The 26,952-nt window shown below is 35.4% G+C and overlaps 4 protein-coding genes across 4 annotated transcripts; all 4 read left to right on the top strand.

Moving 5' to 3' along the window:
• Positions 1-1,629: 1,629 nt before the first annotated feature.
• Positions 1,630-4,950, top strand: LOC8267403 (cysteine-rich receptor-like protein kinase 26). The gene is given in 7 exon segments (XM_048373701.1): positions 1,630-2,804; positions 3,037-3,165; positions 3,250-3,371; positions 3,495-3,705; positions 3,908-4,145; positions 4,275-4,425; positions 4,520-4,950. Coding segments are annotated over 7 exon segments (1,914 nt in total). The 5' UTR covers positions 1,630-2,002; the 3' UTR covers positions 4,781-4,950.
• Positions 4,951-7,505: 2,555 nt separating this feature from the next.
• On the top strand, positions 7,506-10,538 carry LOC8267404 (cysteine-rich receptor-like protein kinase 10). Its single transcript, XM_048373697.1, has 7 exons — positions 7,506-8,496; positions 8,584-8,706; positions 8,786-8,910; positions 8,989-9,199; positions 9,337-9,574; positions 9,652-9,802; positions 9,930-10,538. Exons 1-7 carry the CDS (start codon positions 7,590-7,592, stop codon positions 10,275-10,277), a joined length of 2,103 nt encoding a protein of 700 aa, XP_048229654.1. The 5' UTR covers positions 7,506-7,589; the 3' UTR covers positions 10,278-10,538.
• An 8,556-nt stretch (positions 10,539-19,094) lies between these two features.
• On the top strand, positions 19,095-22,185 carry LOC107260734 (cysteine-rich receptor-like protein kinase 29). The gene is made up of 7 exons (XM_015718748.3): positions 19,095-20,160; positions 20,243-20,356; positions 20,441-20,562; positions 20,654-20,864; positions 20,963-21,200; positions 21,284-21,434; positions 21,542-22,185. The coding sequence occupies exons 1-7, from the start codon at positions 19,365-19,367 to the stop codon at positions 21,827-21,829; spliced, it is 1,920 nt and encodes a 639-aa protein (XP_015574234.1). The 5' UTR covers positions 19,095-19,364; the 3' UTR covers positions 21,830-22,185.
• Positions 22,186-23,523: 1,338 nt separating this feature from the next.
• On the top strand, positions 23,524-26,901 carry LOC8267405 (cysteine-rich receptor-like protein kinase 15). The gene is made up of 7 exons (XM_048373698.1): positions 23,524-24,572; positions 24,859-24,978; positions 25,060-25,262; positions 25,463-25,673; positions 25,848-26,085; positions 26,211-26,361; positions 26,452-26,901. The coding sequence occupies exons 1-7, from the start codon at positions 23,804-23,806 to the stop codon at positions 26,752-26,754; spliced, it is 1,995 nt and encodes a 664-aa protein (XP_048229655.1). The 5' UTR covers positions 23,524-23,803; the 3' UTR covers positions 26,755-26,901.
• The last annotated feature ends 51 nt before the right edge of the window (positions 26,902-26,952 follow it).

The following is a 26,952-nucleotide window of genomic DNA, read 5'->3' as shown; positions in this document are numbered from 1 at the left end:
TCTTTTAAATTGCTAAAACCGCAAGTTTTGCCCCATGCACCTTTTCTTTTTTGTCATTGGTTCCCTGCACTATTAGTTGTGTATATACGCTTCTTATACTTTTATTTTCTAACATACATTCCTTACATTTTTATTTTTTATATTTTTGTTAATATTATACACCCATTATGTCTGTGAGAAAAATATCTTATTTAGTCCATAAAGTTTTAAATGATCAATTAAGTCTTTGTATTTTAAATTTAGCAGGTTCTTAAATTATTTTTATTTATTTTACTAAAATCATCTCACAAAATTTAATAATAAAACTGGGTCAATAGGTTGGCTCAACACAATTTTGCCAATGATGAGCCCAATAACAAATAGAGAAGAGTAGGAATATATGGATTATAAACCAGGATTCAATGGAAACCGACTCTTGGTACTATCAACCTTCTGATGTTAAATATTTAATAAATCAATAGTTTTATTAATGAATAAATATTCAAAAAATCGACTTCGTTGCTTATTGAATATCTAGCTAATTTCTTCAAAAAAAAGAATATATAGCTAATTACAATGCATTTTATAATCATTAATTAATTGAACAAGAGTTATTGGGCCGTCTCATTGCAACAGATATTGGGCCTGATATAATTAACTTTCAGGTCTGGGGTGACAAAACGAACCTTTTGGAACATTTGGACCAATCTTGACGGCCCTAATCATTGTTGAGGTGTTTTCTTCAAGGCTGGCTTATTTTTAAGAAATTAGTTTTTTCTTTTTTTTCCTTTTTCCTGCTGATGCTATTATTACATTTTTATTAGGATAAGATAGTGTTTAATTATTGAAATTAAAAAATAAAAGTACCTCTTGTATTGAAACTCAAAAAAAGTATTCCATAAAAGCTGGAATTTCAAAGCGAAAAAAAGTGAAAGTTTAAGATATAAGTGGCGGTACTTACATTAATTAATGAGGATATTTTTTAAAATTAATTATTAAATTAACAATTAAGAAAAAAAAAATCATCAGATTTTAGAAAAATTATTAGTTAGACTTATGCTACTAAATCATCTATAAATAAATTAAATTAAATATTGACATATGATATTATTTATTAGGTATTGCATTTGAATTGGCCGGTCTATATATTACCGTTAATCACTCATGACTATAATCAACCAATACAAATGCAAAAGTTACATGTCAACATTTAATTTGATTTATCTACAAATGACATAATGAACTTAATTTATCTAAGAATTTTTTCAAATTTAACCCTAGTAATTACACTTATCTAGATTTCTTTTTTACAAATATGGTAATTTATTACTACTTTGTATAAAAAAAATTATTTTTCTTCTAGCACGCGAATATATTAACATATTAACTATATCTACCATTAAAATAAAGAGAGAGGAAAAATGGACGGACTAAAACAGAAAATGCTAACATATCATCAATCTGTACTGTTAAGAAAAAGAAAGAAAGAAAAATGGAGGGAATAAAATAGAAAATGCCCATCAAAATGGGACGGAAATTGTATGAATTAGGTAGTATCGATATAGCTGATTTAAGGACATAATATTTTTTTTAGGACTCATAATAATTATACAGGAAGTGTAAAGAAAAAGGAAGGTGGATGACGCACGGAGTAAAAATGTTACAGCAGAAACTGTTGAAAGCATGCAATCTGAAGACCTTGACAGTATTTTGTTCATTGTTAGTAAAATCTTCCGATTGATGGAGATTTTGGATGTCAAGTTGAATGTTTGCCATTTCAAAAGTTTTGAATTTGTCAACAGTAATGATAATAATTAATAATCTTTTTATTGACTCCCCCCCCCCCAAAAAAAAAAAAAAAAAAAGGCTTCTTTTCCCATATTTGACAAGTTAAGCATTGAAGATTCTATGTCGTCTGAATATGTATAAAACTCCATTAAGGAACCTATCATTTCTCCATCCATATACAAAGCCCCAACATAAAACTGATTATAAGAGAAAATAAAAGTTCTTGACAGCGTCAATGGGTTCTTTAAAACTGCTGATTTCCTGGTTGTTTGTTCTTCTGTTATTACTTTCTCTAACCATTGCTCAGCCAAACTTCATCCAGCAGTCCTGTGACAATAGCAGAGGAAACTACACAGCGAATACTCCCTACAAAGCGAACCTCGACAACATCCTGTCATCTCTCGCATCCGACACAGAAATTGACTACGGGTTTTACAATCTATCTATCGGCGAATCCCCTAACCAAGTAAATGCTATTGCACTTTGTCGAGGAGATGTTGGAGTGGACAATTGCCGAGGTTGTATTAGTAACTCTACTCGTAAGATTACAGAGGTCTGCCCAAACCAAATAGACGCATTTGGAATATATGATTTCTGTACACTTCGATACTCCAACAGATCGATACTTGGTGTGGTAGAAGGATCGCCCATTCTCTACCTAATAAATGTGAACAATGCCTCGGATGTGAGTCAGTACACTCAGGCATTGACAGCTTTGTTGGATAGACTTCGAAGTGAGACAACATCAGGAGACTCCGTTCGGAAATTTGCGACAGGAAATGAAACAGCAGGATTTGAAAGGGTTTACGCACTTATGCAATGTACTCCTGACTTAACCGAAGAAGAGTGCGATGTTTGCCTGGGTCAGGCTATTTCAGAAATTGGAAGTTGCTGTGCAGGGAGGACAGGGGCCGCTGTATTTAAACCCAGCTGCCATGTCAGGTTCGAAGAATACCTTTTCTATACATCTACACCTCCGCCAGTCTCGCCCGTGCCTACTCCTCCTGCTCCACCCATAGAAGGTACGTAGGTTTCACAGGTTATGAGTCATTGTGTATATTTATATATACATAGCTCTAGCAGTGACAGTGATTATTGACTAAGTGAAACTGAAGCCTTCTCCAGTATTGTGAGGTTACGAGTTATAACTCTAATTGGAGCACAATTGATCAAGGTAAATAATTATCCCATATTTGTTTCAAAATTAGACCTTGTAGTCCGGTTTTACTATTTAACTTGAGCACTTAAAACCTCCAATTTAATTAATTTCTGCAGAAAAGAAGAGCAACAAATCAAGGACAATTATTGCAATCATAGTTCCAACTGTTAGTGTTCTGATATTTATCATCAGCTTCTGCATCTTCTTGAGGAAGCGGAGGCCAAGGAAAAAAGCTGAAAGTAAGCGACAATCTATCTAGTATTGTTTTACGTTAGTCGCGTAAGAAATGTATTATATTTCATTTGCTTGCTCCTCTTGTGAAGCCGTAGAAGAAATGGAAAGCCCAGAATCCTTCCAGCTGGACTTTGGAACAGTTAGAGTTGCAACAGATAACTTCTCTGAGGAAAATAAGCTTGGACAAGGTGGATTTGGTGCTGTTTATAAGGTAACAAAGAATTCTATAGTATGTAGAAGAGAACAGCATCATTTTTATCTTTGTTGAAACATATTAGGATCAGAATCCAGATTTTCCTTTATCGTTGCTCTCAATAGACATTATTAATTACAGGGTACACTGTATAATGGACAAGATATAGCAGTCAAAAGGCTTTCTAAGAATTCAGAACAAGGAGATCTGGAATTTAAAAATGAAATCCTATTAGTCGCCAAGCTTCAGCACAGGAATTTAGTCAGGCTTCTTGGTTTCTGTTTGGAAAGGAATGAAAGGCTGCTCATCTATGAATTCATGCCTAACACCAGCCTTGATCATTTCTTATTTGGTAAGCCTACAATTTTATCATCACAATGTTTAATTAGTTATTACAACATTTATTTATGTAATGTAATGACCCATTCACCTATCATTTTCCTTAATATAAACTTCCACATTTGCAACACAAAGTCACAATTGTCTATAAATATTAAACGAAAATGCAAAATTTAGTGTCTTCATACATTGTGTATATTTCCATGGACATGTAGATCAGACAAAGCATGAAAGTTTAGATTGGGAAAGGCGCTACAAGATTATTTGCGGCATAGCTCGCGGACTACTTTATCTTCACGAGGACTCTCAAATTCGAATCATTCACCGTGATCTCAAAACTAGTAATATTTTATTAGATATGGATATGAATCCTAAAATAGCAGATTTTGGCATGGCAAGATTATTTGTAATTGATCAAACTCAAGGCAATACAAGTAGAATTGTGGGAACTTAGTAAGTATTAAACAAGTTATATAGCTAGAATAGATATTCTTGTTACTATTTTTTTTCTAAATAATTATTTATAAAATTAATATCATACTAATGAAATTTAATTCTTCCAATATTGGTATATATATATAGTGGTTATATGGCTCCAGAGTATGCAATGCATGGACAATTTTCCATAAAATCGGACGTATTTAGTTTTGGAGTACTACTTTTGGAGATTTTAAGTGGTAAAAAGAATAGCTCTTTCCACAATGGAGAGAGGATAGAGGATCTATTGAGCTATGTAAGTATGAGCAAATTGCTTGTGCCTTTAATAGAATTGTTGAAAGTATGTTTTCTTTTAATATACAGAGTGCAATTATGGACAAATTTTGCAGGCATGGAGAAATTGGAGAGAAGGAACATCAATGAATGTTATAGATCCCAGTTTGAAGTCTGGTTCAAGTAGTGAAATGATGAGATGCATCCAAATCGGATTACTATGTGTTCAAGAAAATGTGGCTGATAGGCCTACCATGGCTACTGTTGTACTCATGCTAAACAGTTACTCTCTTACTCTACCTGTGCCCCTACGGCCAGCATTTTTTATGCACACTGGCATTCATTTAGATGTCTCTTCCGTGGGAATGAAACTCTGAAGCTGAAATTCTTCCACTAATTGAGGATGTATCATTAGTTCTAATCTTTGTTATCAATTGATTGTTTTTGACTCAATTTTCATTATTCACTTCTGTATAAGTCTTTCACCTTTACATTATATCTGGTGTAAATTAAAATTCATTTATAAATTTATATTTTGTATGATAAATATGAATAAAAATTCCTCTAAAATCTTATTTTATTAAATTGGATATAACTAAACTAAATTTTATCAAATGTTTAAAATGAATTTTAAATTTATAAGATTATTCTTAATTACTCTTGATTTAAATAAATTTTTTACTTCCTTTTTTTGTACATTTATTCTTTTCTTTTTCTTGTTTATTCAATTATAAATTGATTTTTAAATAATTGTATATATATTTATTTTTTCATATTACATAAAATTCTATTTAAATACTATAAATAAAATTAATTCATTATATTATTTCAACCAAAACCGAACACAATAGTACCGCTCATTTTAGATTTAAGTTTCAATTAATTGTTGTTGCTTACTGTGATGATCGTAACCAATTACTGACTTTGATAAAAAAAATTTAATGACTTATATTCTTTTTTAGTTACAAATTTAAATTTAAATTAAGTATGTATATCTACCTTCAAATTAAATTTGTGAATATCTATAGATCAAATCAATTATATGGTGACATGTGGCTGTAGTTATTAATTACAATATTTTTATTGGTTGGTGTATTTATTACCAATAATAATTTATGATTAAAATTCAATCAATAGAAGTGGTAAAATTAATAAATTAAACCATATATAACTATGTAATTGATTTAGTATATAAATGATGTGGTAAAATTAAGTATTTGGCTATTAGCATGTTTCTTAAAAGTAAAATAAGTTTAAAGCAGCTTTGGGTTAATTGCTTAAAACAGTCTTCTTTTTCTTTTTTTTTATTAAATCCCTCAATGCACGTAATTTAAGTGGATTAGATCAAAGGATTTTAAATAAGAAATTTATAAAATTCGTAAATCTAATTTAAATTATTCATATGATAAATAAAGATAGGAGGCGTTCTACCATTTCATTCGTAAATTAAATTAATTGTATAATAACATATGGTTTTATTTATTACTTGTTGCATTTTCATTAGTTGACTTATTTATTACCGTTAATAACTCATGATTAAAATTTAAAATAAAAATATAATAAATAATAAATAAAATCACATATCATCATGCAATTGATTTAGTTTACGGATGATGTAATATATTGAGTTTGCCTAAGAATTTTTCTAAAAAATATTCTAAATCTATAAATTTTTTTAAAAAATTTCATCTTCTAAAATTCTTAATTTTAAATTTTAAACTTTCACAAAATCCATTATTTGAAAAAATAATGAATTATTTTTATAATTTTTAATTCAAGTTTTATCCTTTAATAAATTAATATTATTTTAAAATAACATAATAATAATAATAATAATAATAATAATAATAATAATAATTTTTGCACTACATAATTAAATATATATTTCGATTTGGATAAGTTTTTTATATTAATAATAATAAAAAAATGTCTATCTATTCATATATGGTTCACGATTCAAATACTTTTCAAAGAGTCAATCCTTGTATGTAACTTGATTCAGTAGCGATTCTTTTTGATAATTTCGTTGGTCAAAACATTTAGAAAGATTTGTTGATAATCGGTAAAATCTCTTTTAAATTGAAAATAAAAAAAATCCATCAGCAAAGTTATATTCTTAAAAGAAATTATTTAAATGTTTTTAGAAAGTAAAAGTATGTAAATAATAGTTAGCAAAGTTGAGATTTTTACAGCTAAAGAAATTATCTCAACCAATTTAATTTAAAATAACAAAATGGTGGATTAGTATGAAATAGCAATTTAACTTAAAAAGTTATATTTTAATTGCTTGAGCAATCTGAAACGGTGGATTAGTATGAAACGCCCGCCATAACAAACAATGGACAAAAGGAAATTCCGCGTTTGGCACGTAAAAATGCTGAAGTCAACCAAGACGGCTTCTCCTTGACCACTTCTATCCCCATCGCTAATTTTCCGTATACATTTTAAGAAATTAATTATTTATTATATGGACCATCCATTTTTTTTTAAAAAAATTAGAAATTGACTATTCTACTCCTTTCTCTATCCATTGCTCCTTATTAAATTCACTTTCTTAAAATATTTAAAATTTAATATTTTATTAAGTTTAAATAATACCCCTTATGTTAAGGTTAGATTAAATATACTGATATTCAACCATCTTATTTATTAATTCTATTAAAGTGAAAAATATTAAATTTTTTTGGTGACAAGTTAAATTTACTAAAGAATAATTTTTATTTAAATATATAGCAATGATGATAAAATTTAAAACATTATATAAATCGAATAGAATTAAAATTGATTAATTTTAAATAATAAAATATGCATCAAATATCTAATATTAAAGTGTAAAAGACTTGTATATACTCTTGATATATAAACCAAGCTTAGATAAACTATAAAGGTTTATAAAAACAAAAAAAAGAAAACTAATTTTGCATCCACGGAAAGTTTGCAATTAAATATGATCCACTTGTAATTAATTTTTTTTATTATTCAACTTCTAGAATTGCATGGCCTAAATTAAGCTCTATTCTCCGATTAGAAAATAGAATAAAAAGGAAAGACTATCTTTTTTTTTCAGAAGAAAAAAAAAAAGACTATAGACCATCTTCAACGAAAATAATAAAAGTTCATGGAAATTTCTCGTGCCTTTCTTTTAATTATTATTATTATTATTATTATTATAAAGAAGAACCATGCATGGATTATTTACGATTTCAAGCACTTTCTTTCAAACCCATCAAAAGCAAACTGATTAAGATTCAAACAGAAATGAGGTTTTTAAGATTTATATTTTCCTATGTATACATTATTCTTGTACATCTAGCTATTCTTACCATGCAGCAAAATTTCAGGCTGCGTCGGTCCTGTTCTAACATAGGAAACTACACAGCTAATAGCACCTACCAAAGGAACCTCAACGACCTGCTATCTTCCCTTGCATCTAACACTGCAATTGACTATGGCTTTTACAATCTCTCTTGGGGTCAAATTCCTGATCAAGTGAATGCAATTGCACTTTGTAGGGGCGATGTTCCGTCACGCACTTGTAGAGAGTGCGTTAGTAACTCTACCCGTGATATCTTGCGGACTTGTCCCATTCAGAAGGAGGCAATTGAAATTTATGATTACTGTATGCTGAGATTCTCTAACAAATCCATATTCGGAGTCGTGGAAGGAAACCCAACTTTCTATATGCGGAATAGGAACACTGTAATCGATGTAAATCCTTACAACCAAGCATTGGATACGTTGTTTGCGACACTTAGAAGCAGAGCTACGTCAGGAAACTCTACCCTAAAATTTGCAACAGGAAACATAGCTGCGGGTATTCGTACAATACACGCACTTGTGCAATGCACTCCGGATCTGTCTAAGCAGCAGTGCAATGATTGCTTGGTGAATGCTATCGGGGAGATTCCAAATGCTAGTGCTGACAGGGAAGGCGGGAGAGTACTGAAACCAAGCTGCAATGTCAGGTATGAGACCTATCGTTTTGTTAATGCTGAACTTGATGCACCAGTGTCGTCGCCACAACCACCGCCATTATCTCCATCACCGTCGACGCCAGTAGCTCCGCCTCCGCCTCGGTCTCCATCAACAGGAGGTGTTTATGGATATCTTATTTGGTTGATAATTCGTGGTTCATATATACTTTATATATGACAAATTATTTATCCTTTTAACCTAGCAGGGAAGAAGAGCAACGAAGCACGAATTATCATTATAATTGTCGTTCCAATTGTGAGCATTCTAATACTTGTCATCTGCGTCTGCATCTTTCTAAGAGCGAGGAAGCCAATGAAAGAAATTGAAAGTGAGTAAAGAAAAAAAAAAAAAAGGAAAATCAGATATTCATTTGCATTAATTTGCATTAACTTGTTCTTTTTGTAAAGGTGTGGATGAAATACAAAGTGAGCTGGAGTCTTTGCAATTCGACTTCGGCACTGTTAGGGCTGCGACAAATAACTTTTCGGAGGAAAATAAGCTTGGTCAAGGTGGATTTGGGGTTGTTTACAAGGTAAAATCTGATACTAATCAGGACATCTAAATCTAAATCCTCTATGTTGGTTAATTAACTATTGTTCTATTTCTGCAGGGTACACTTTATAACAGACAAGATATAGCTGTCAAAAGACTTTCTAAGGATTCAGGACAAGGGGATCTAGAATTTAAAAATGAAGTCTTGTTGGTGGCCAAGCTTCAACACCGGAATTTAGTTAGGCTTCTTGGTTTCTGCTTGGAAGGAAATGAAAGGCTTCTCATCTATGAGTTTGTGCCCAATGCTAGCCTTGATCATTTCATATTTGGTAAGCTGGCAAACCTTGTTAGATTGGAACTTCAACCATGCATTCAAAATAGTTTCAATTGCATATGCACATCAATAGATACTGTCTATTACTTCAGCCATGAGAAATTTGAATCACATAATTGTATGAATGTGCAGATCCAATCAAGAGAGCAAATCTCGATTGGGACAAGCGTTACAACATTATTGGTGGCATTGCTAGAGGACTTCTTTATCTCCACGAAGATTCTCGGCTACGAATCATACATCGTGATTTAAAAGCTAGCAATATTTTATTGGATGCAGATATGAATCCAAAAATTTCAGATTTTGGCATGGCTAGACTAGTTGTAATGGACCAGACTCAGGGGAACACAAACAGAATTGTAGGAACCTAGTAAGTACTTGAACAAATTTAGCATTAAAATATTTATAATGTTAATTTAAAACTACACTTAATAAATTTCTTTGCAGCGGGTATATGGCTCCAGAATACGTAATGCACGGACAATTCTCAGTTAAATCAGACGTATTTAGTTTTGGTGTGCTGCTTTTAGAAATTGTAAATGGTAAGAAAAATAGTGACTTCCAAAATGGGGAGAATATGGAACATCTACTAAGCTATGTAAGCATAACTATTGCCACCCTTTTGCGTTCTTTTTCCTCGCTGTTTTGAAATAATTTGCTCTTGATTAGGAAGAATAATAATAATAATTTGCTCGATCATGTGGACTAATTCACATTGTTTATAGGGATGGAGAAATTGGAGGGAAGGCACATACGAAAATCTTATAGACCCCACTCTGAGAAATGGTTCAAGAAATGAAATGATGAGATGCATTCACATTGGATTACTTTGCGTTCAAGAAAATGTAGCTGATAGGCCTACAATGGCATCAATAGTTCTCATGCTAAATAGCTACTCTGTTTCTTTACCAGTACCATCACAACCAGCATTTTATATGCACAGTGCCACTGAATCTGATATCTCATCTGCATTGCATTATAGTTCAACAGTGACTAACTCCTCCCACTCCTACACCGAAACTCTTCCATTCTCAATAAACGAGGCTTCCATTACTGAGTTATATCCTCGATGAAGGCTGAGGATGATTAATGGAAATACTCTGAGGTCATCAGATGTTCGGCCGCCAATTGTTCGTGCATTTGGCCAAGCCATTAGACTATATAATGAGGTCCCTTCATCCTTTTTCTCTTTTTCTTTTAAATGACAAAACTTTGTCGCCAATCGTTTTTTGTATTTCGCCAAGTCATTAGAACATATTCTAATGCTCTTTCATCATTCTTTTGGGGTTAAAGACTGTAAATTACATGATTAAAAAAAGCGGGTTATAACCTAATTGTCCATGGCTTGTTCTTTATTGTTCCACTATATATGGTCATGGTTAGCATCCATGTCTCAATTAATAAATTAATTTCTAACTAAATAATAATTCTGATTTTAATTCTAAAAAAATGAAATTTCAATTATATTTTTAATATTAATATTAACTAATAGATTAGTTCCCCTATCATATAATAACTTTTAATCCTAAAAAATTAGCATATCAATTATATTCCTAATTAATTTTATGTATAATTTTTGAATCAATAACAATCATATATGTTACATCATTAAGATCTTAAAATATTAGAATGTTTATTAGAAAAACACTTAAAAGATAATTTAGATTATTATTATTTTCTAAGATTTAACTAATAATTATAAAAAAATTAAAATTTCTCTAAACTCGTTTTATACTATTATTTATAAGTCTTACATTATGTAAACGTCACAAAAGAAACTGGCTGTTGGGCCAATTATTGCAATTCAAGAATTGTAGGCATCATGATCGATATGCAAACTTACTTAACGACACCTAAAAGAGTAGAAAGACCCCCATGGCAAGAGGCCGCTTGTGTCTTAACTTGAGGATCTGTCCATGCTTTGAGTTTACAGCATGAGGATTATGCCATGAACAGCTCTCGGCTCCCCTTTGGTATCAGAGCCTTGGTGATAGCAGAAGAGAAAACCTAAACACCATGTCAACCGAGATTACCTCTCATACTTCTACCCTTCAATTATCTCCTTCCTGTAAGAAAACCATATCCAACAAGATAGACCACCTTGTTGAGATCTCTCATATCCTTGATAACGTACAAATAGAAAATACTCTAGTACCTATCATCAACCCTTACAACATATTCAAGAAACAAAACTTTGTTAGAAAAACCTTTAACCAAATCATCCACAAAAAACCCCTCACCATAAAAGAATATGTTCAATCCTCCTCACTTTCTCAGTGTTCACTTCATCGCTACTTCTCAATAGCGGTATGTTACTTTAGAAATCCCCACCTCTTTCATAGAACAATGGCGGAAGCAAGGCTATTCTCATCTCCATCCTGAGTCATGAGACTTGTCCTTTCCTATCATGGAAGGATGGGATTGCCATGACGGATGTCGCTTTTGGACACTCGTTACCTCAAGTACGAGCATGCAGTGATTGGGACAATAGTCACAACACTCAACACTGGTAGTGTTGTTTTGACTTTCTTCCCAAACTTTAACCTCTCTCTAAGTGATCCTTATCTATCCACTGCCTTGAAAGTACAAGTCCAAATCACGGGAGCTAGTCAAGTTGAAAATGCTCTCTCAGCGACTCTTCATCATCAGATCGTTTATCGATTGCAGGATCATGCACTTAACCTGCAGATCCCAGGCTTCCAAGCCTCATCAGATGCTTTGTACATCATGGCTGATTCTGGTCAAACCCCTACAATAGTTCAAGCTCCTCGACAGCTTGAAAAGGAAGATCTACAGAAACTAATTCCTATTGAGTGGGTAACAAATTATGAGAAGCTCCAGGCATCTCAATCAAAACCAGTTCAAGCCACAGATCCCCTCTTTATACAGCAAAAGGATGGGACTGTTAAGACGATCTTTACAAGAACTGAGGAATCTTCCTCGGCACCATCAATTTTCCAAGCATCAATGATACAACCAGTATCACGGCCTAGGGAGAAGGTCCCTATTCACTCCTTTCAAGCATCTGGCAACCAGATTTATGCTGCACAAGTCAGAGGACACTTTGTCTGGGATGTAGCCCCAGAAATGTGCAAGCCAGAGTGCCTATGTCATGATGACATGGATTATCTTTGAACCCTGTTTCGGCATGTGGAAGAATCCGAAAAGGATGTCTCTGGATACTTCTTGTTCGGAGATTCATCCTAAGCCAGATGATCGGGATCCAGATGGTTCCCAGAAAAAGAATAAAAAGCCACTGCCAATGTTCGACGAGGCAATTGAGTTTCTTGCCAGAGAAGGAAAAACGGTCATTGACGTTTCTTATGATGAGTTCAAAGAAATTATGGCACAACTCAACATTGAATATGGCAAACCCCCTTCTGCAACTTGCGGAATGGAGATTGAGTCAGATCCAAAGGTTTATAGGCTGGAAACCCGGTACCCGTCCAGTTTTGTACAGGAGGTACAAAACGTTGGGCCAGGTATAACAACGCCATGAACTTTTGGACCTACTTCATCTCTGTCAACTGTATCAGCGGTACAACCCTTGGTTCAAGAATGTTTCATGTTACAACCAGAGGATTTCCCTCCCTTGGGAAAAACAGAGAACAAAAGATCTGAAATCCTTCCTACACGGATTTCACCTTCCGGAAACTTAGAACCGTCAAGACACCCCCGAAGAAGTTCTCAATCGCGGACATCTAATTCTATTGTCCAAAACACTTACTTGAAGAAGATAGATGGCAAATTGGATCAAGTCCCGCACTTGGTTCAAAACATGGATCACAAGCTCGGATACCTTTTCACAAGAAGTCTTGCAATCATACTCATCCTTGACAAAGAAAGTATCAAGCTCCGGACAAAGAACTCCGGATACCTCAAATTACCCCCTCTTTCATGCAAAAGCAAAGGAGATTTCCCGGTACTGAAGAAGCAAATAGATCAAATTGAAAATGATCTCGGAAGACCGATCTGCAATTCCAACATTCATATCGGCCTTCAACCTCATCGGCTATTACTCCTTCATACTTTTCTTCTTTCCCTTTTCTTTCACAACCGGATCAACCACAAGAAACCCTTTATCGGCCCTTTGGCACATTCTCTCACCTTTACCCAAAAACTCGGAAACCCAAAGAAAGAAAACCTCTCCTCCTCTAGCCCCTAAAGACAAATTTCCGAACAATCTCTCATCAGTCCGTATGATTCTGAATCTTCTTGGACAATTCAAAGATGGCGGACATCAAATTCTCATGAACACTTCACATCGATCCCGAGTAGTAGAACCCGAAGATGAAGATGCTCGGTCATTCTTTGCTGGAGCTCCAAACCCAAGGCCAAAGCCGGTGGCAGGACCTTGGTTCACTTTTGATGACTTGCCACCATCAAAATGGAAGGATAAGCTTCTGAATTCTTGGCATGGATTGATCTTCGGATGACCCTTGAAGGGCCACACTCAAAAAAAGTCCTTGCCGAATTTGTCACAAGGTTTACCTGGGAAGCTTAAGAGATTGGTTTCGGTCTCGGCTGAATACACTAGGCTTCAATTTGTCACTCTCACTCCATCGCCAGTAGAACGATCCTCCATAACCGATTCCTTGGAAGTTATGACCTTGTCATAAGACAGTAGAAACAAGAGTTCTTTGATCGAAATCATTTCATTCAAGATGAAGGATCCGGAAAAGCACTATTCGGCTATGTCCAAGCTCTACTATGTCATTGGAGGACATGATGGTGATGATACACTAAAGTATACCTTCATCACCTCTCTACCGGGATGAGATACAACCTGAGGTTAACAATATGATTCAAGGCTACAAAGAGACTACCACCTCTATTACACTTGGAGAAATCTGGCAATTCACACTCTCTTCCATTAAGAGACTGTGTGATCAACAGGAATTATTCAAAAGGTTGTCTCAAAGGGACTTGATTGTCCAAAAGGCTTGCAACAAAAACCACCTAAAGATCAAGTGCAAAGCCGCCAACTGCGTATGTACAAATCACAAGAAGAAATCTGGACATCATTTCCAGAAATACACGCGCAGCAACAAGAAGTTCAGGGAAAAGAACCCAAAGAGATTTAAATACTTCCGTAAAAAACGGAACCAGGAGTACAAGTCTGATAGATGTTTCATCTGCAAAAGGAAGGGACATTATGCGAAAAATTGTCCCAGGAATCCAGAAAAGTCAGCAAAGATGATACAACAAGTTAGCATGTCCTTATCTCTTGCAGACTCTTTTGAAGAGGAAATAGAGTCCCTACTTTCAGAGCAAGAAGATCTTACCCCAGAAAGCTTATTTGGGTTAGAAATGGAGTTCTCAGACTCCACAGAGTCTTCACAAGAATCTTCTTCGGATTCAGATGATAGTGAAATACCAATCTTGATGATTGGTCTGCATGAAGAAAGTCAGAAGGATATTCTGGAAGATGCAATACAATATCCTCTCTCTCCAACCCTATTATCTTCCTTCTTTGTTTCTCCTCCACCTCCTGAAACTTTTCAATTTACTACAAAACCTCCTCCAGTCCCATATATTCCCATGAGATCATCTCAAAATACTCCAAGCTGTTCGAATAGCTTTCTTTGACACTGGAGCTCAAAGAAGCATGATGAACCCAATGGTTCTCCCATCGAGTATTGGAAGCCCCATGATCGGTTCTTCAGGTATGCAACGGTCAAACCTTCAAAACTACTCCGATCACAAGATGAAGATCGAATTCAGTTCTTTCCCCGATTGCGTTGTGTGGACGCACATCATTGGTTCAGATCTTCCAAGCAAGGATATTCTGATAGGATTTGATGTTTATCACCAAGCTCAAAAGCTCCAAATCCTTCCAACCGGTATAAAGTTCAAGACAGTTTAGGTCATATTAAACTTCAAATCTGCTTTTCCGTGACGAATACTATTCCTCCATTCCTTTCATACACGGGAAAAATTCCTTCGATTACCTGGCCTCGGAATCCCATTCACATTTCCAACATCCTCTTCCTCTGTGGAAAAATCCACAATTCTATATCAGCCTCCCCTTCAAACTCAATGAAGATATTAACCCTACTAAAGCCACACACATGGGAATGTCTCCCACAGATCTAGCCCTTGCCCGATCAGAATGCCTGACATTATTACAGCAAGGTCTAATTGAGCCCACTACTTCACAATGGGCTTGCCAAGCCTTTTATGTGGAGAAAAGGTCTGAAAGAATCCGAGGAAAGAAGAGGCTTGTCATAGACTACAAACCCTTAAACCATTTCCTTCAAGACAACAAATTCCCTCTCCCTCGAATCTCAAATCTCAAGGTCCACATCCAAAAGGCCCAATACTATTCCAAATTTGACCTAAAGGCAGGCTTTTGGCAACTCGGTATCCAGCCCACAGAGAGATACAAAACTGCATTTTGTATCCCTAATGCCCAATACCAGTGGACTGTTATGCCTTTTGGGCTCAAGACGGCCCCATCTCAATTTCAGAAGACAATGATTGAGATTTTTGGGCCTATCCTTTACTCTTCTCCCGATCTATATCGACGACATCCTTCTATTCTCGAAATGCGAGAGGACCATCACCAACCCTTGCCATCATCCAAAAATATGGCATTATGCTATCCGAAAAGAAGAGCTTTATTGGCCAACGAGAAATTGAATTTCTGAATGCATTTCAAGAATGGCCGATACATATGGTCCCCACTGACAAAGGAACTTGATAATTTTCCTAAGAAAATTTATCGTAAGAAAACAAATTCAACAGTTCCTTGGAATCCCGAATTATGTTCGAGAGGCCATTCCACACTGTCTGGTTACACGTGCCACCTCTCAAAGATGCTCAAGAAGAACCCTCCTCCATGGGAGGCGGAATAAACGACAATTTGTCAAAATTAAAAGAGCTCGGCCCACAATCCGCCACCTCTTACAATCCCGTGGGAGAACTTATTCTCCAAAACAGATGCATCCCTGACTATGCATGGGGGGCCATCCTCCTTGAAAAGCTTCACGACAAAGAACAACTGTGGATATGCATCGGGTCAGTTTTCCTCTTGGGAAAAACATTATCACACGACCTACAAGGAAATTCGTCAAGTACGGGATAAAAAAGTTTGAATTCTTCCTGATTGGACAGCACTTCCTGGTTCGGATGGACAACTCTTCCTTCCCCAAGATTCTTGAATTCAATCAGAAGACCTTGCCTGAGCCCCAACTATTGCGATTAAAATCATGGTTCAGCAGGTATGACTTTAAGGTTGAGCATATAAAAGGGATAAGAAACCTAATCCCGGATTTCTTATCCGGACTTTCTAAGCCCTCGGAATCGGCCCTATAGTTCTTCTCACCTCTACGATAAATCTTCCCATAATCTTTATGGCCTCCTCATCCTCCAAATCCAACCTGCAACCTCCTTCACCACCAGACCTTCCCAACAACCTTACAACCAAACAAGTCACAGACTTTGCCAGAAACATGATGTTCCATTATTTGGCAACTTTTCAACAAATCTTCTCACTCCCAATCCAACCCAACTTCTTCTTTCCGGACTATCCTTGGTGTTTGATTTACCACTTATCTCCCCGAACATCCAAAGCATGAAAGTGAGTTATGGTTTCTATGGTGCCCTGTCTACGATCATCATGCTATAGAGGTGCCTATTATGAATCTCTTACACTTCTTTAATAATGAAGCTAACTCGGGGTCTTATCCATGGAGATTCCTTACCTGGTTCAAAACTCCATACCAATGGACAGGAGATCTCCTTAAACTTATTCATGAGCACCAGTTATTCTCAGACAATAATTCCAGAGCTTCGGAATACCATGCTATTTTCATATTACACAGGCCCTATCTCCGACTATCAGAAGACACCTATGCAACTCAAAATATCTGTCACTATTGGAGAACACTTGATAGTCCTTTACATCTTGCTCCTCCACCAATCACAGAAGAACTAAAACGGGCCCTGCAGTATAGGAATGAATTAAGGACAGCTAATGTGTCTACACCATTAATCTGCACCTTCAATGGACATCAATCAACTGAACAATCCATTGAACATCTCTGTTTCTCTGATCTTCCAACTCCTCTGGATGACCCTACCTTAACCAGGGCACAGCAAGAAGCCCTCATGCAAGACTCCCAGCCAATGGATGATGACTCATATGATGACGTCTTCTGACCACATACAACTGTCGGCCACTCTTTTATCTTATTGTTTGTCCTTATTATGTAAGTGGATTGTATTATTAGTCTTAGTGGGATATCCACTAACATTTGTTTGATAGTGCTGTATTATTAGTCTTAGTGGGATTGTTTGTCCTTATTATGTAAGTGGATTGTATTATTAGTCTTAGTGGGATATCCACTAACATTTGTTTGATAGTGCTGTATTATTAGTCTTAGTGGGATACCCACTAACCTTTGTATGTTCCGACCGACTCTCCACTCTATATAAGGAGAAGTCCTTGGTAATAAGATTTCAAGCAAGTTTTCCTCTAAACAAGTCTCTCTAAGAAAACTCTCTCTACACTCTCTTATGGCTTTCTAACTTTCTCATTTCTCCTCTCTTGATCCAATGGCAATGTTCTAATAGTTGCTACGATCTGTTTCTGGTGTAATCCAAAAGAGCTAACTCAGCTAATTTAAAGATCCAAAAGAGTAGAAAGACCCCCATGGCAAGAGGCCGCTTGTGTCTTAACTTGAGGATCTGTCCATGCTTTGAGTTTACAGCATGAGGATTATGCCATGAACAGCTCTCGGCTCCCCTTTGGTGCACTATGCTATCTTGTTAAAAAACTAAAAAAATCCAAATGATATCTCTAGGCATTATAATATTATAACCTGCCGCCGTGTTGAAAACCATCTATACTGATTTGGTGTTAGTCTGGTAGCTACTTCAAACATAATAAAAATTATTAGGTAGACTTACACACGGTGATATATGATTTTATTTATTATTTATTATATTTTTATTGATTAATGGTAATAAATAAACTAATCAATAAAAATATAATAAGTAATAAATAAAATCACATATCATTGTATAATTATTTTAATTTACGGATGTAGTAGATCAAATCTACCTAAAAATTAATCCTATTTATATAGGGTCATTTCACACGATGATAGATCATCTCATGGAGACCCTGACATTTTGAAAAATAAATTGAGGACTTAATTGCAGACAAATAACTACTACTGCATTAATTAAGATATTAGTACATAATATATAATAAACATTGACGCTACATATTCCCATTGGGCAAGTCGGTAATTACATTCATGCATATAAAAGCGTGAAGGAATTGAAGTTCCGCGTTTGGCTCCAAAAATGTTCTCAAGTGCTCTTTGGTGGTTTGTCTTTTTCTACTACCTTCTCAGTCAATGGCTGTCTTCTTCTTTTTTTCTTTAAGTCTTCGTCAACTGTTATTTCACCCTGCTGGTCTCTGTCGTCGCTCTTTACTGCTCAACCTCGCTATTATTGCAGAAGTATGCATCTATTTCTAACTTTACGCAAGGGTGAGCAAAATATTTGAGTAAATCCAACCAATCGGGAAAACTTATCACAACTCACTTGAAAAGGCCAGTCAACATATCAGTAGACTCGGTTTTGGTTGTTAATTTTTTTTTTTTTTACAAAAATAATTATTTTAGGTACAATAAAATTCTAAACTTACATCTCTACATTTAAATTTTTGAAATTTATCTTTTTACAAATTTCAGTAAAATTCTTCTATTGGTATATGTGAAATGGAAGAAGGAATTAGAAATGTTATAAAGTTGCTCATCTAAGACTTTGCGGTCGAAGACACAAATTGCCATTAACGAATGCTTCCCATTAATTCAATAAAAATGGCTTGAACAAATGGAATCATAGCAAGACTTAAATTTCAGTCCCAAGTGCCAAGCAATAATTACCTTAAAGACAAACCCACAGCATTATTTTCCTCCGTTCATTTCCTGTTTAATTTCTTTGCGTGTCCCCATCCTAAAGACACTAGTACTTGTTAGATTAGTTGTCCTCCACAATTGATATTTCTCGTACAAAAAAACATATCAAACCACTCAGGGCTGAATTTCCCTAATCTTTTAATTGATTTTTCTTCGTATATACAATCGCCACTACTTTATTATCATATTCTTAAGAAAACTGATTTCTTTATTAGCAGACTACCAATGCATTCTTTAAGATTGCTGTTTTCCATTTCTTACATTATTTTACAGTTTGCTACTCTGCTAACAAGTGCTCAATTCTGTATGAACAATTTAGGAAACTACACAACAAACAGCACTTACCAAAGAAATTTGAACAACCTCTTGTCCCAGTTCCTTGTCTCCAATACCCAGATCGACTATGGTTTTTACAATCTTTCCGTTGGCCAAGCCCCTGATCAAGTCAATGCGCTTGCACTTTGTAAAGGAGATGTTTCGCTGGATGAATGTCGAGGCTGTATCAGAAACTCTACTAGAGAAATCACACAACATTGTCCCAACCAGAAGGAGGTTCTTGGGTTTTATGATTCCTGCATGTTCCGATACTCAAACAGGTCAATTTTCGGTGTCATGGAAACACAGCCTACTATTCACATGAAGAATGAAGAAAATGTAACGGATGTCAACCAGTTCAATCAGGCACTGCAAACGTTATTGAGTAGACTTCGAAGCAAAGCTGCAGCAGGAAACTCTACTAGAAAGTTTGCAACAGGAAATGAAAGTGCAGGATTCGAAACAATATTTGGACTTATGCAGTGTACTCCTGATATAACAGAGCAGGATTGCAATGACTGTATTGTTGCAGCTACTAGGGATATACCGATTTGTTGTAATGGAAAGTTGGGAGGGAGAGTAATCAAACCCAGCTGCAATTTCAGGTATGAGAACTATCGTTTTTACCAACCTACATCTGATGATGATGCAACACATCCTTCACTGCCTGTAGACCCGTCTGTGTCTCCTCCTGCACCTAAAGAAGGTATGCATAATTCACTTTTCTTTAATAGATGGCATACTGCACTATTAGTTGATATAATAAGATTAGCATTACTTTTGTGCAGGAAACAATAGGCGAAATATCATTATCATTGTCGTTTTAACTGTAAGCATTGTTTCACTTATTATCTGCGTTGGAATTTTCATAAAAGTGCGGAAGGCAAGGAAAAGAATTGAAAGTAAGTATTAAAGAAAGATGGTTCAAAAAATTCTGTTGCGTAGCAATTTTCTTGAGAATTAACATGTTTCTTGATTTTATGCAGCTGCGGAGGAAATAATGAATGTAGAATCTTTGCAATTCGACTTTGAGACTATTAGAATTTGCACTGATGACTTTTCTGAGGAAAATAAGCTTGGAGAAGGTGGATTTGGTTCTGTTTACAAGGTACAAATTCTAAAGTACTGCATTACACTTACTAAAATTTTTAAAATTAATCCATTCAATGTTACGTATTCTATTATATATGTGTTTCTAGGGTACACTTCCCATGGGACAAGATATAGCAGTCAAAAGACTTTCTAATGGTTCTAAACAAGGAGATCTTGAGTTTAAAAATGAAGTCCTGTTAGTGGCCAAACTTCAACACAGGAATTTAGTTAGACTTCTTGGTTTCTGTTTGCAAGGAATTGAAAGGCTTCTAATTTATGAGTTTGTGCCTAATGCTAGTCTCGATCAATATATTTTTGGTAAGTCTACATGTTATTTCATATGTACTTTGGTTTCCATATCAAACTGAGTGTTATATACATTCAAATTGAGATGCATACTTGCTCTATATTTGTAGATCCGGTAAGATGTGTGCAACTGGACTGGGAAAAGCGTTACAAAATAATTGGAGGCATTGCTAGAGGGCTTCTTTATCTTCACGAAGATTCTCGGCTTCGAATTATTCACCGTGATCTTAAAGCCAGTAATATTTTATTGGACAGTGATATGAATCCTAAAATTTCAGATTTTGGCATGGCAAGATTGTTTATAATGGATCAAACACACAGTAACACAAGTAGAATTGTGGGAACTTTGTAAGTGTATTAAAATCCTAAATATAGTTATATTTTTGACATCAATATTGATTAAATTTGAACTAATAAATATTGATATGCAGCGGTTACATGGCACCAGAATATGCAATGCATGGGCAATTTTCATTCAAGTCCGATATATTTAGTTTTGGTGTATTGATTTTGGAAATTGTGAGTGGTATCAGAAATAGTTGTTACTACAATGAGGGAACTATGGAGGATCTTTTGAGCTATGTAAGTAAGATTATGTACATTTTGAGACCTCTTCTAAACTAGTATTTGACATCCCATTCTGAACATTCTCCCTGTAGAAATCTAAATATTCATTGGTAATTTTGCAGGCATGGAAAAACTGGGGAGAGGGAACATCTTCAAATCTTATAGACCACAATTTAAGGAGTGGTTCGACAGCTGAAATAATGAGATGCATCCACATAGGGTTACTCTGCGTTCAAGAAAATATAGCTGAAAGGCCATCTGTGGCTTCAATTGTTCTTATGCTAAGCAGTCACTCTCACACTCTTCCTGTACCCTCACAACCAGCTTTTTATATGTACAGCAGCACTGAAATAAGTATGTTACCTTCGATTAACAATTCAAGGGTGATAAAGTCCGTACATACTAGATAAGGAACTCACATCCTAGAGAAGTGAAGCCTTCTTTACTGAACTGTAGTAACTTGGTTAACCATCACCGACGGTAGCACTCGTCAAAGTCGCTTGGATATTAAATAGTCGCTTGCGTCCATTTGTTTGAAGATGCAACCGTGGATTTGTCTCCAAATAAATGACATGCTAAGTTTGGTTTATTAGATTGGGTTATGTAAAAGAAATTAAATCATTCATCCTTGCAGATTCTGTTGCATTTATGACCTTCTTTTGTGCTTTATTTGGAAATTGCAGAGATAGCAGCATAGTGAACATGTTTATACTTCATTCCTAATAGCTCAACATCTTAATCTAATGAACTGTCATTACTTGTTTTAGTACTAAGATCCTGAATTTGTTTTCATAGCACGACTAGAGCACCAATTGACATGCTGCAGCAGCCACATCTTCCTGATAGCAGACATGATATAATATACGACAGCAGAGAAGTTTCGCATGCAGTGGCACCTCCATCTTCGACTATATTTTGTAACAATAACTCCATTCCATTGAAGCCTAAAATCACTGAATCGCACCCCCCACCCCTAACGAGAGCGTTCTATACTCTTGCCTCTCTATATGTCACTTGTCACTTAGTATTACTTCTAAACACTAAACAGATTCATCATGTTGCATGTTACACAGGCAGTTTGTCCTCGACCACTTCTGTCTTAATACAAAAGTCATTAAATTGTCCTGTTTCAGAGATTGGTCGAAACAGAGGCATAACTTTAACATCCAAACATGCTGAGGTCTATCTATATATATTCAGCCAATTTATATCATATTGATGATCATTTTCCTTCCATAAGATTTTTCGTTTTTTCTTTAGTGTAAAAAGTGGTTGAGAATTCCACACGATTTTAGGACTTCTTTTCTATAAAAAAAGTAATTTTAGCTTAATGTAGGCTTAAGAATACCAATTCAAGTTTTCATCTGTACTCGTGTCAAGACCGTTCCATTAAGAACTCCAAACTATTAGAATTTGACTCGAATGTGGCTCGTTTTTCAACTCGTTCGAGCTCGCTCACGCTTCTAGTTCTGATGCTTAATAGCTATTCTCTTACACTTTCAGTGCCCTCAGAACCATACTTCCGAGATGCACCGATGCAGGTGGGGTCTTTGGCACATATCGTGGTTTTATTCACCGTAGATTTTCTAGCCCGATTCCATCAGCTTATGCATATAAAGCAGGCTAGCAGCAGTTCAGTTATTTATGCTCTTTGGTGAAGCTAGGAAATTAAGTTGATGCAAATGGTCACCCTAGCTACAGATTTACTTGACTGGTTGTTCTCTTTTCTTTAATTCATGTTTCTCACTTGCTTCAACTTCTAAATCTTTTTCTCAATATTTCATTTTTAAAAAAAATATTGTTTTGGTTTTATTTTTTATAAGAAGAGCTAGCATTCAACTCATTTTTATAGATTCTCTCTGAATTCCCAAAATAAACTGCCATTAATTAAGATTTCAGAACTCAAATTTAAAATTTGTACTTCTAGCTTATTTCTTTTGCCTTTTCTTTCCATGACATGAGGAGAGCACCAGTTGACATGGTGCGGATAGCAGACATGACATATAGCATCTTCAACTATTTTTTAATTTTTATGTTTAAAATTTTTGACAAAAATTTGTCAAAGTCGCATACGATCAGAGAGAAAAAAAGCTAACTAGCCATGTACGGGGCCTTATAATTTTTAAAAAGAGTTAGTTCCTTACAAAAGAAAAAAAGAAATTTCCAGGAGTTCTAGATCCAAAAGGAAACGACCCGGTCAATACCTACTCACCTACATTATGTCAATTGCAACATAGCTCGACTGCTATGGATGTTAATGAAAAATGAGAAAAAACTTCCATTAGTCCAATAGTTCAATTTGTTACAGTTTTTATTTTCTCGAGTCCTGATAGGATATCTTTCTTTAATCACTTTTCCGTCAAAAGCTTCAGGACAAGGTTATCATGTTTCTCCATCACAAATCCAATGCCTTAATTTTCTTGTTAATCATAATCTCTGCACTTGCTAGTTCCATCGACTGCCAAGCAACTTACAACGCTCATATCTGTCTAGGTGCAGCCAATGACACTGCAAGTGCTAATTTCAAATCAAACCTTACTGCCCTCTTGAATTCTTTATCTTCCAAGGCAACCCTTAATAACAGCTTTTACAATGATTCCTCTAATGGAGTTTACAGCCTCTACCTTTGCCGCGGTGATGTATCAAGTGGAACCTGTCAACTCTGTGTCGAAACTGCTATTCAAGAAATCCAACGGCAATGTCCATCCAATAAATCTGCAATCATTTGGTATGATCAGTGCATGTTACGTTACTCTAATACCAAATTCTTCGGTTTGGCACAGACATCTCCAAGGGTGCTTATGTGGAATATACAAAACAATACCTCGCCTGATGAACCAGACTATGGCGCACTAGGACTAATATACACGCTTACAGGTAGTGTTCCATATAAAGCAATGATGTTTGGGACTGAAGAATCAGAAACTAATAATGGGTCGCAGAAGAGGTATGCTTTGGTGCAGTGTACGAGAGATATTGATAGTAGTGCTTGTAGTTCATGTTTGGGAGAACTGATTGATTCTATAACCGATTGTTGCCAAGGGAAGAAAGGTTGGCGTATTTTAGCCCCAAGTTGCAATCTAAGGTATGAGGAAACACTATTCTTTGAATGGCCGTCGGCACCACCTGTATCAGAGCCCGAGCCCGAGAATGGTGAGTAAAATAATGAGTATTTGGTGTCGGAAAATGACATATTCATTTCTTTCTTCTATTGCTTAAAGCCATGTGTTTCCCTTAGAATATAATAATCTAGTTTGGTATAAATGGATTAGGTAAGCTTAGTAGGTTACACAAGTTCTTTTCCTACTTGATTTTAAGCTACCTTTCGATTTGGTAGCTTCCTATCAGATCCCCTGTTTTTCTAGAACAAAATTGATAATAATTTCATAATTTTTTGTAATAAGTAATTGATGGAAAGATTATTATGTGGTAAATGAAGGAGGAGGAAGTAATACAGCAACAATTGCAATTGCAGTTGCTGCATCATCAACTGTGGTAATCGGAGCTCTCTTGGGTTTCTGGTACTATTCATGCTACTACAAGAGAAGAAGACCTACAGGTTAATATGCTTTAAAGTTGCAGACTGTAGAATATGCCTTGTTAGATTGTCACTAAATCTTAAACTTAACTTGTCGCGTAGAGGGAGAAACAAGCCAAGTCATTCTATTAGAAAATTTGAAAAGCTCGAATCGGAACCACTTACTAGATGGGGAAATGCATGCTAGCAATGATGACAACAATGGAGGAATGCATTACTTCAATCTAACTACCATTAGATCAGCTACCAACAATTTCTCTACTGCAAATAAGCTTGGAGAAGGAGGTTTCGGCCCAGTTTACAAGGTAAGAGAGATCGGCTATGAAAAACAAGCAATGTCATTCAAGTTAGGTTCATCCAATTCGTATCAAATTGTCCTGACATAAAAATATGACTCAAGAATCCATTGTGGAAGTGGTTAAACCTTAGCACTATCAATAAAAGTGCTTAATTTTTAAAATTATGATGTATTTGCTTTGATCGACAAAGTTTATGATGAATTCAGGGGAAGCTGCCTAATGGGCAAGAAATAGCAGTAAAAAGGCTTTCCATGACATCAAAGCAAGGCCTTGATGAATTCAGGAACGAAGTGATGGTAATAGTCAAGCTTCAGCACAAGAATCTTGTGAGGTTATTAGGATACTGCACAGAAGGAGATGAAAAGCTTCTAATTTACGAGTACTTGGCCAACACTAGTCTTGACGCCTTCCTGTTTGGTTAGCTCCTTATCATAATCTTTTGGATTTTTCTTTTTATGGATATCCTAATCTTTTGTTAACTCTCAATTTCACTGGAAGTTTATAGATGTTAATTTATAGAATGAATTATATCAAGGAAAACTTCCAGTTGATATTGGATTCACCTTATGTTCCCCACTTTTGTGAAGGCAGATCCAAAAAGAAGCAAGGAGCTTTACTGGGAAATGCGTGCAAACATTATAACTGGGACAGCAAGGGGACTTCTATATCTACATGAAGACTCTCGGCTCAAAATCATTCATCGAGATATGAAAGCAAGCAATGTTTTGTTGGATAACGATATGAATCCAAAGATATCAGACTTTGGCACTGCGAGAATTTTTGGTGGCAATCAAATCGAAGCCAATACTGACAGAGTTGTAGGCACATTGTAAGCCTTTCCCAACTCTCTCTGATAGTATAGGGTGCTTCTTTTATTTAGCAATATCGCATCTTTTGCTTCTGACTCCGCTGATGATGTAAAGAAAGTTCTTTTCTTTCTGTTCCTTGAAACAGTGGATATATGGCTCCAGAATATGCACTAGAAGGAGTAATTTCAATCAAGTCAGATGTTTACAGCTTTGGAATCCTGATGCTAGAGATTATAAGTGGTAAGAAGAACAGAGGTTTTTACAATCCAGAACATGCCCCCAGCCTTCTATTACATGTAAGAACAATTATCTAATCTCACCTTTCTAGTTAAACTTTCAACAGAGGATATTTTCTTTTTTCACTCATTAATTTTGACCTTGAACAGGCTTGGCAACTCTGGAACGAAGGCAAAGGAGAGGATTTGATAGATCCAGATATAGTTTTCTCTTGTCCGACTAGTGAGGTGTTGAGATGGATCCAAATTGCTTTGTTATGTGTTCAAGATGATCCTGCAGAAAGACCCACAATGTCATCAGTTGTCCTGATGCTTGGGAGCAAGTCGATGATTCTTCCCCAACCATCAACAGCTCCATACACTATGGGTAGATTTACTACAATGTCCGATCAATCGTCAATATACGGAACTGGCTTTCTCACGTCAGATCAATCCACAGCTAGTGTTTCTTGACAGTTTACGGACTGATTGTTGTTCTTTCTGATATTCGACTGCGTAATTTTGACCTACACATTTGTTTTGTGAAATATTTATTTCTTTGTATAGGTGGCATCAGTATTGCCATTAATTTGAATAATCTAGCAATAGATTGAAAGTAAATCAGGGTTAATGTTAGTCGGTGCAAAAAGATAATTTATAGTCAGGGTAAGA

This window comes from Ricinus communis, chromosome 5 (assembly GCF_019578655.1).
Source record: "Ricinus communis isolate WT05 ecotype wild-type chromosome 5, ASM1957865v1, whole genome shotgun sequence".
In the NCBI taxonomy this organism is placed as follows: Eukaryota; Viridiplantae; Streptophyta; class Magnoliopsida; order Malpighiales; family Euphorbiaceae; genus Ricinus; species Ricinus communis.
This window is presented reverse-complemented; position numbering and strand designations above follow the sequence as displayed.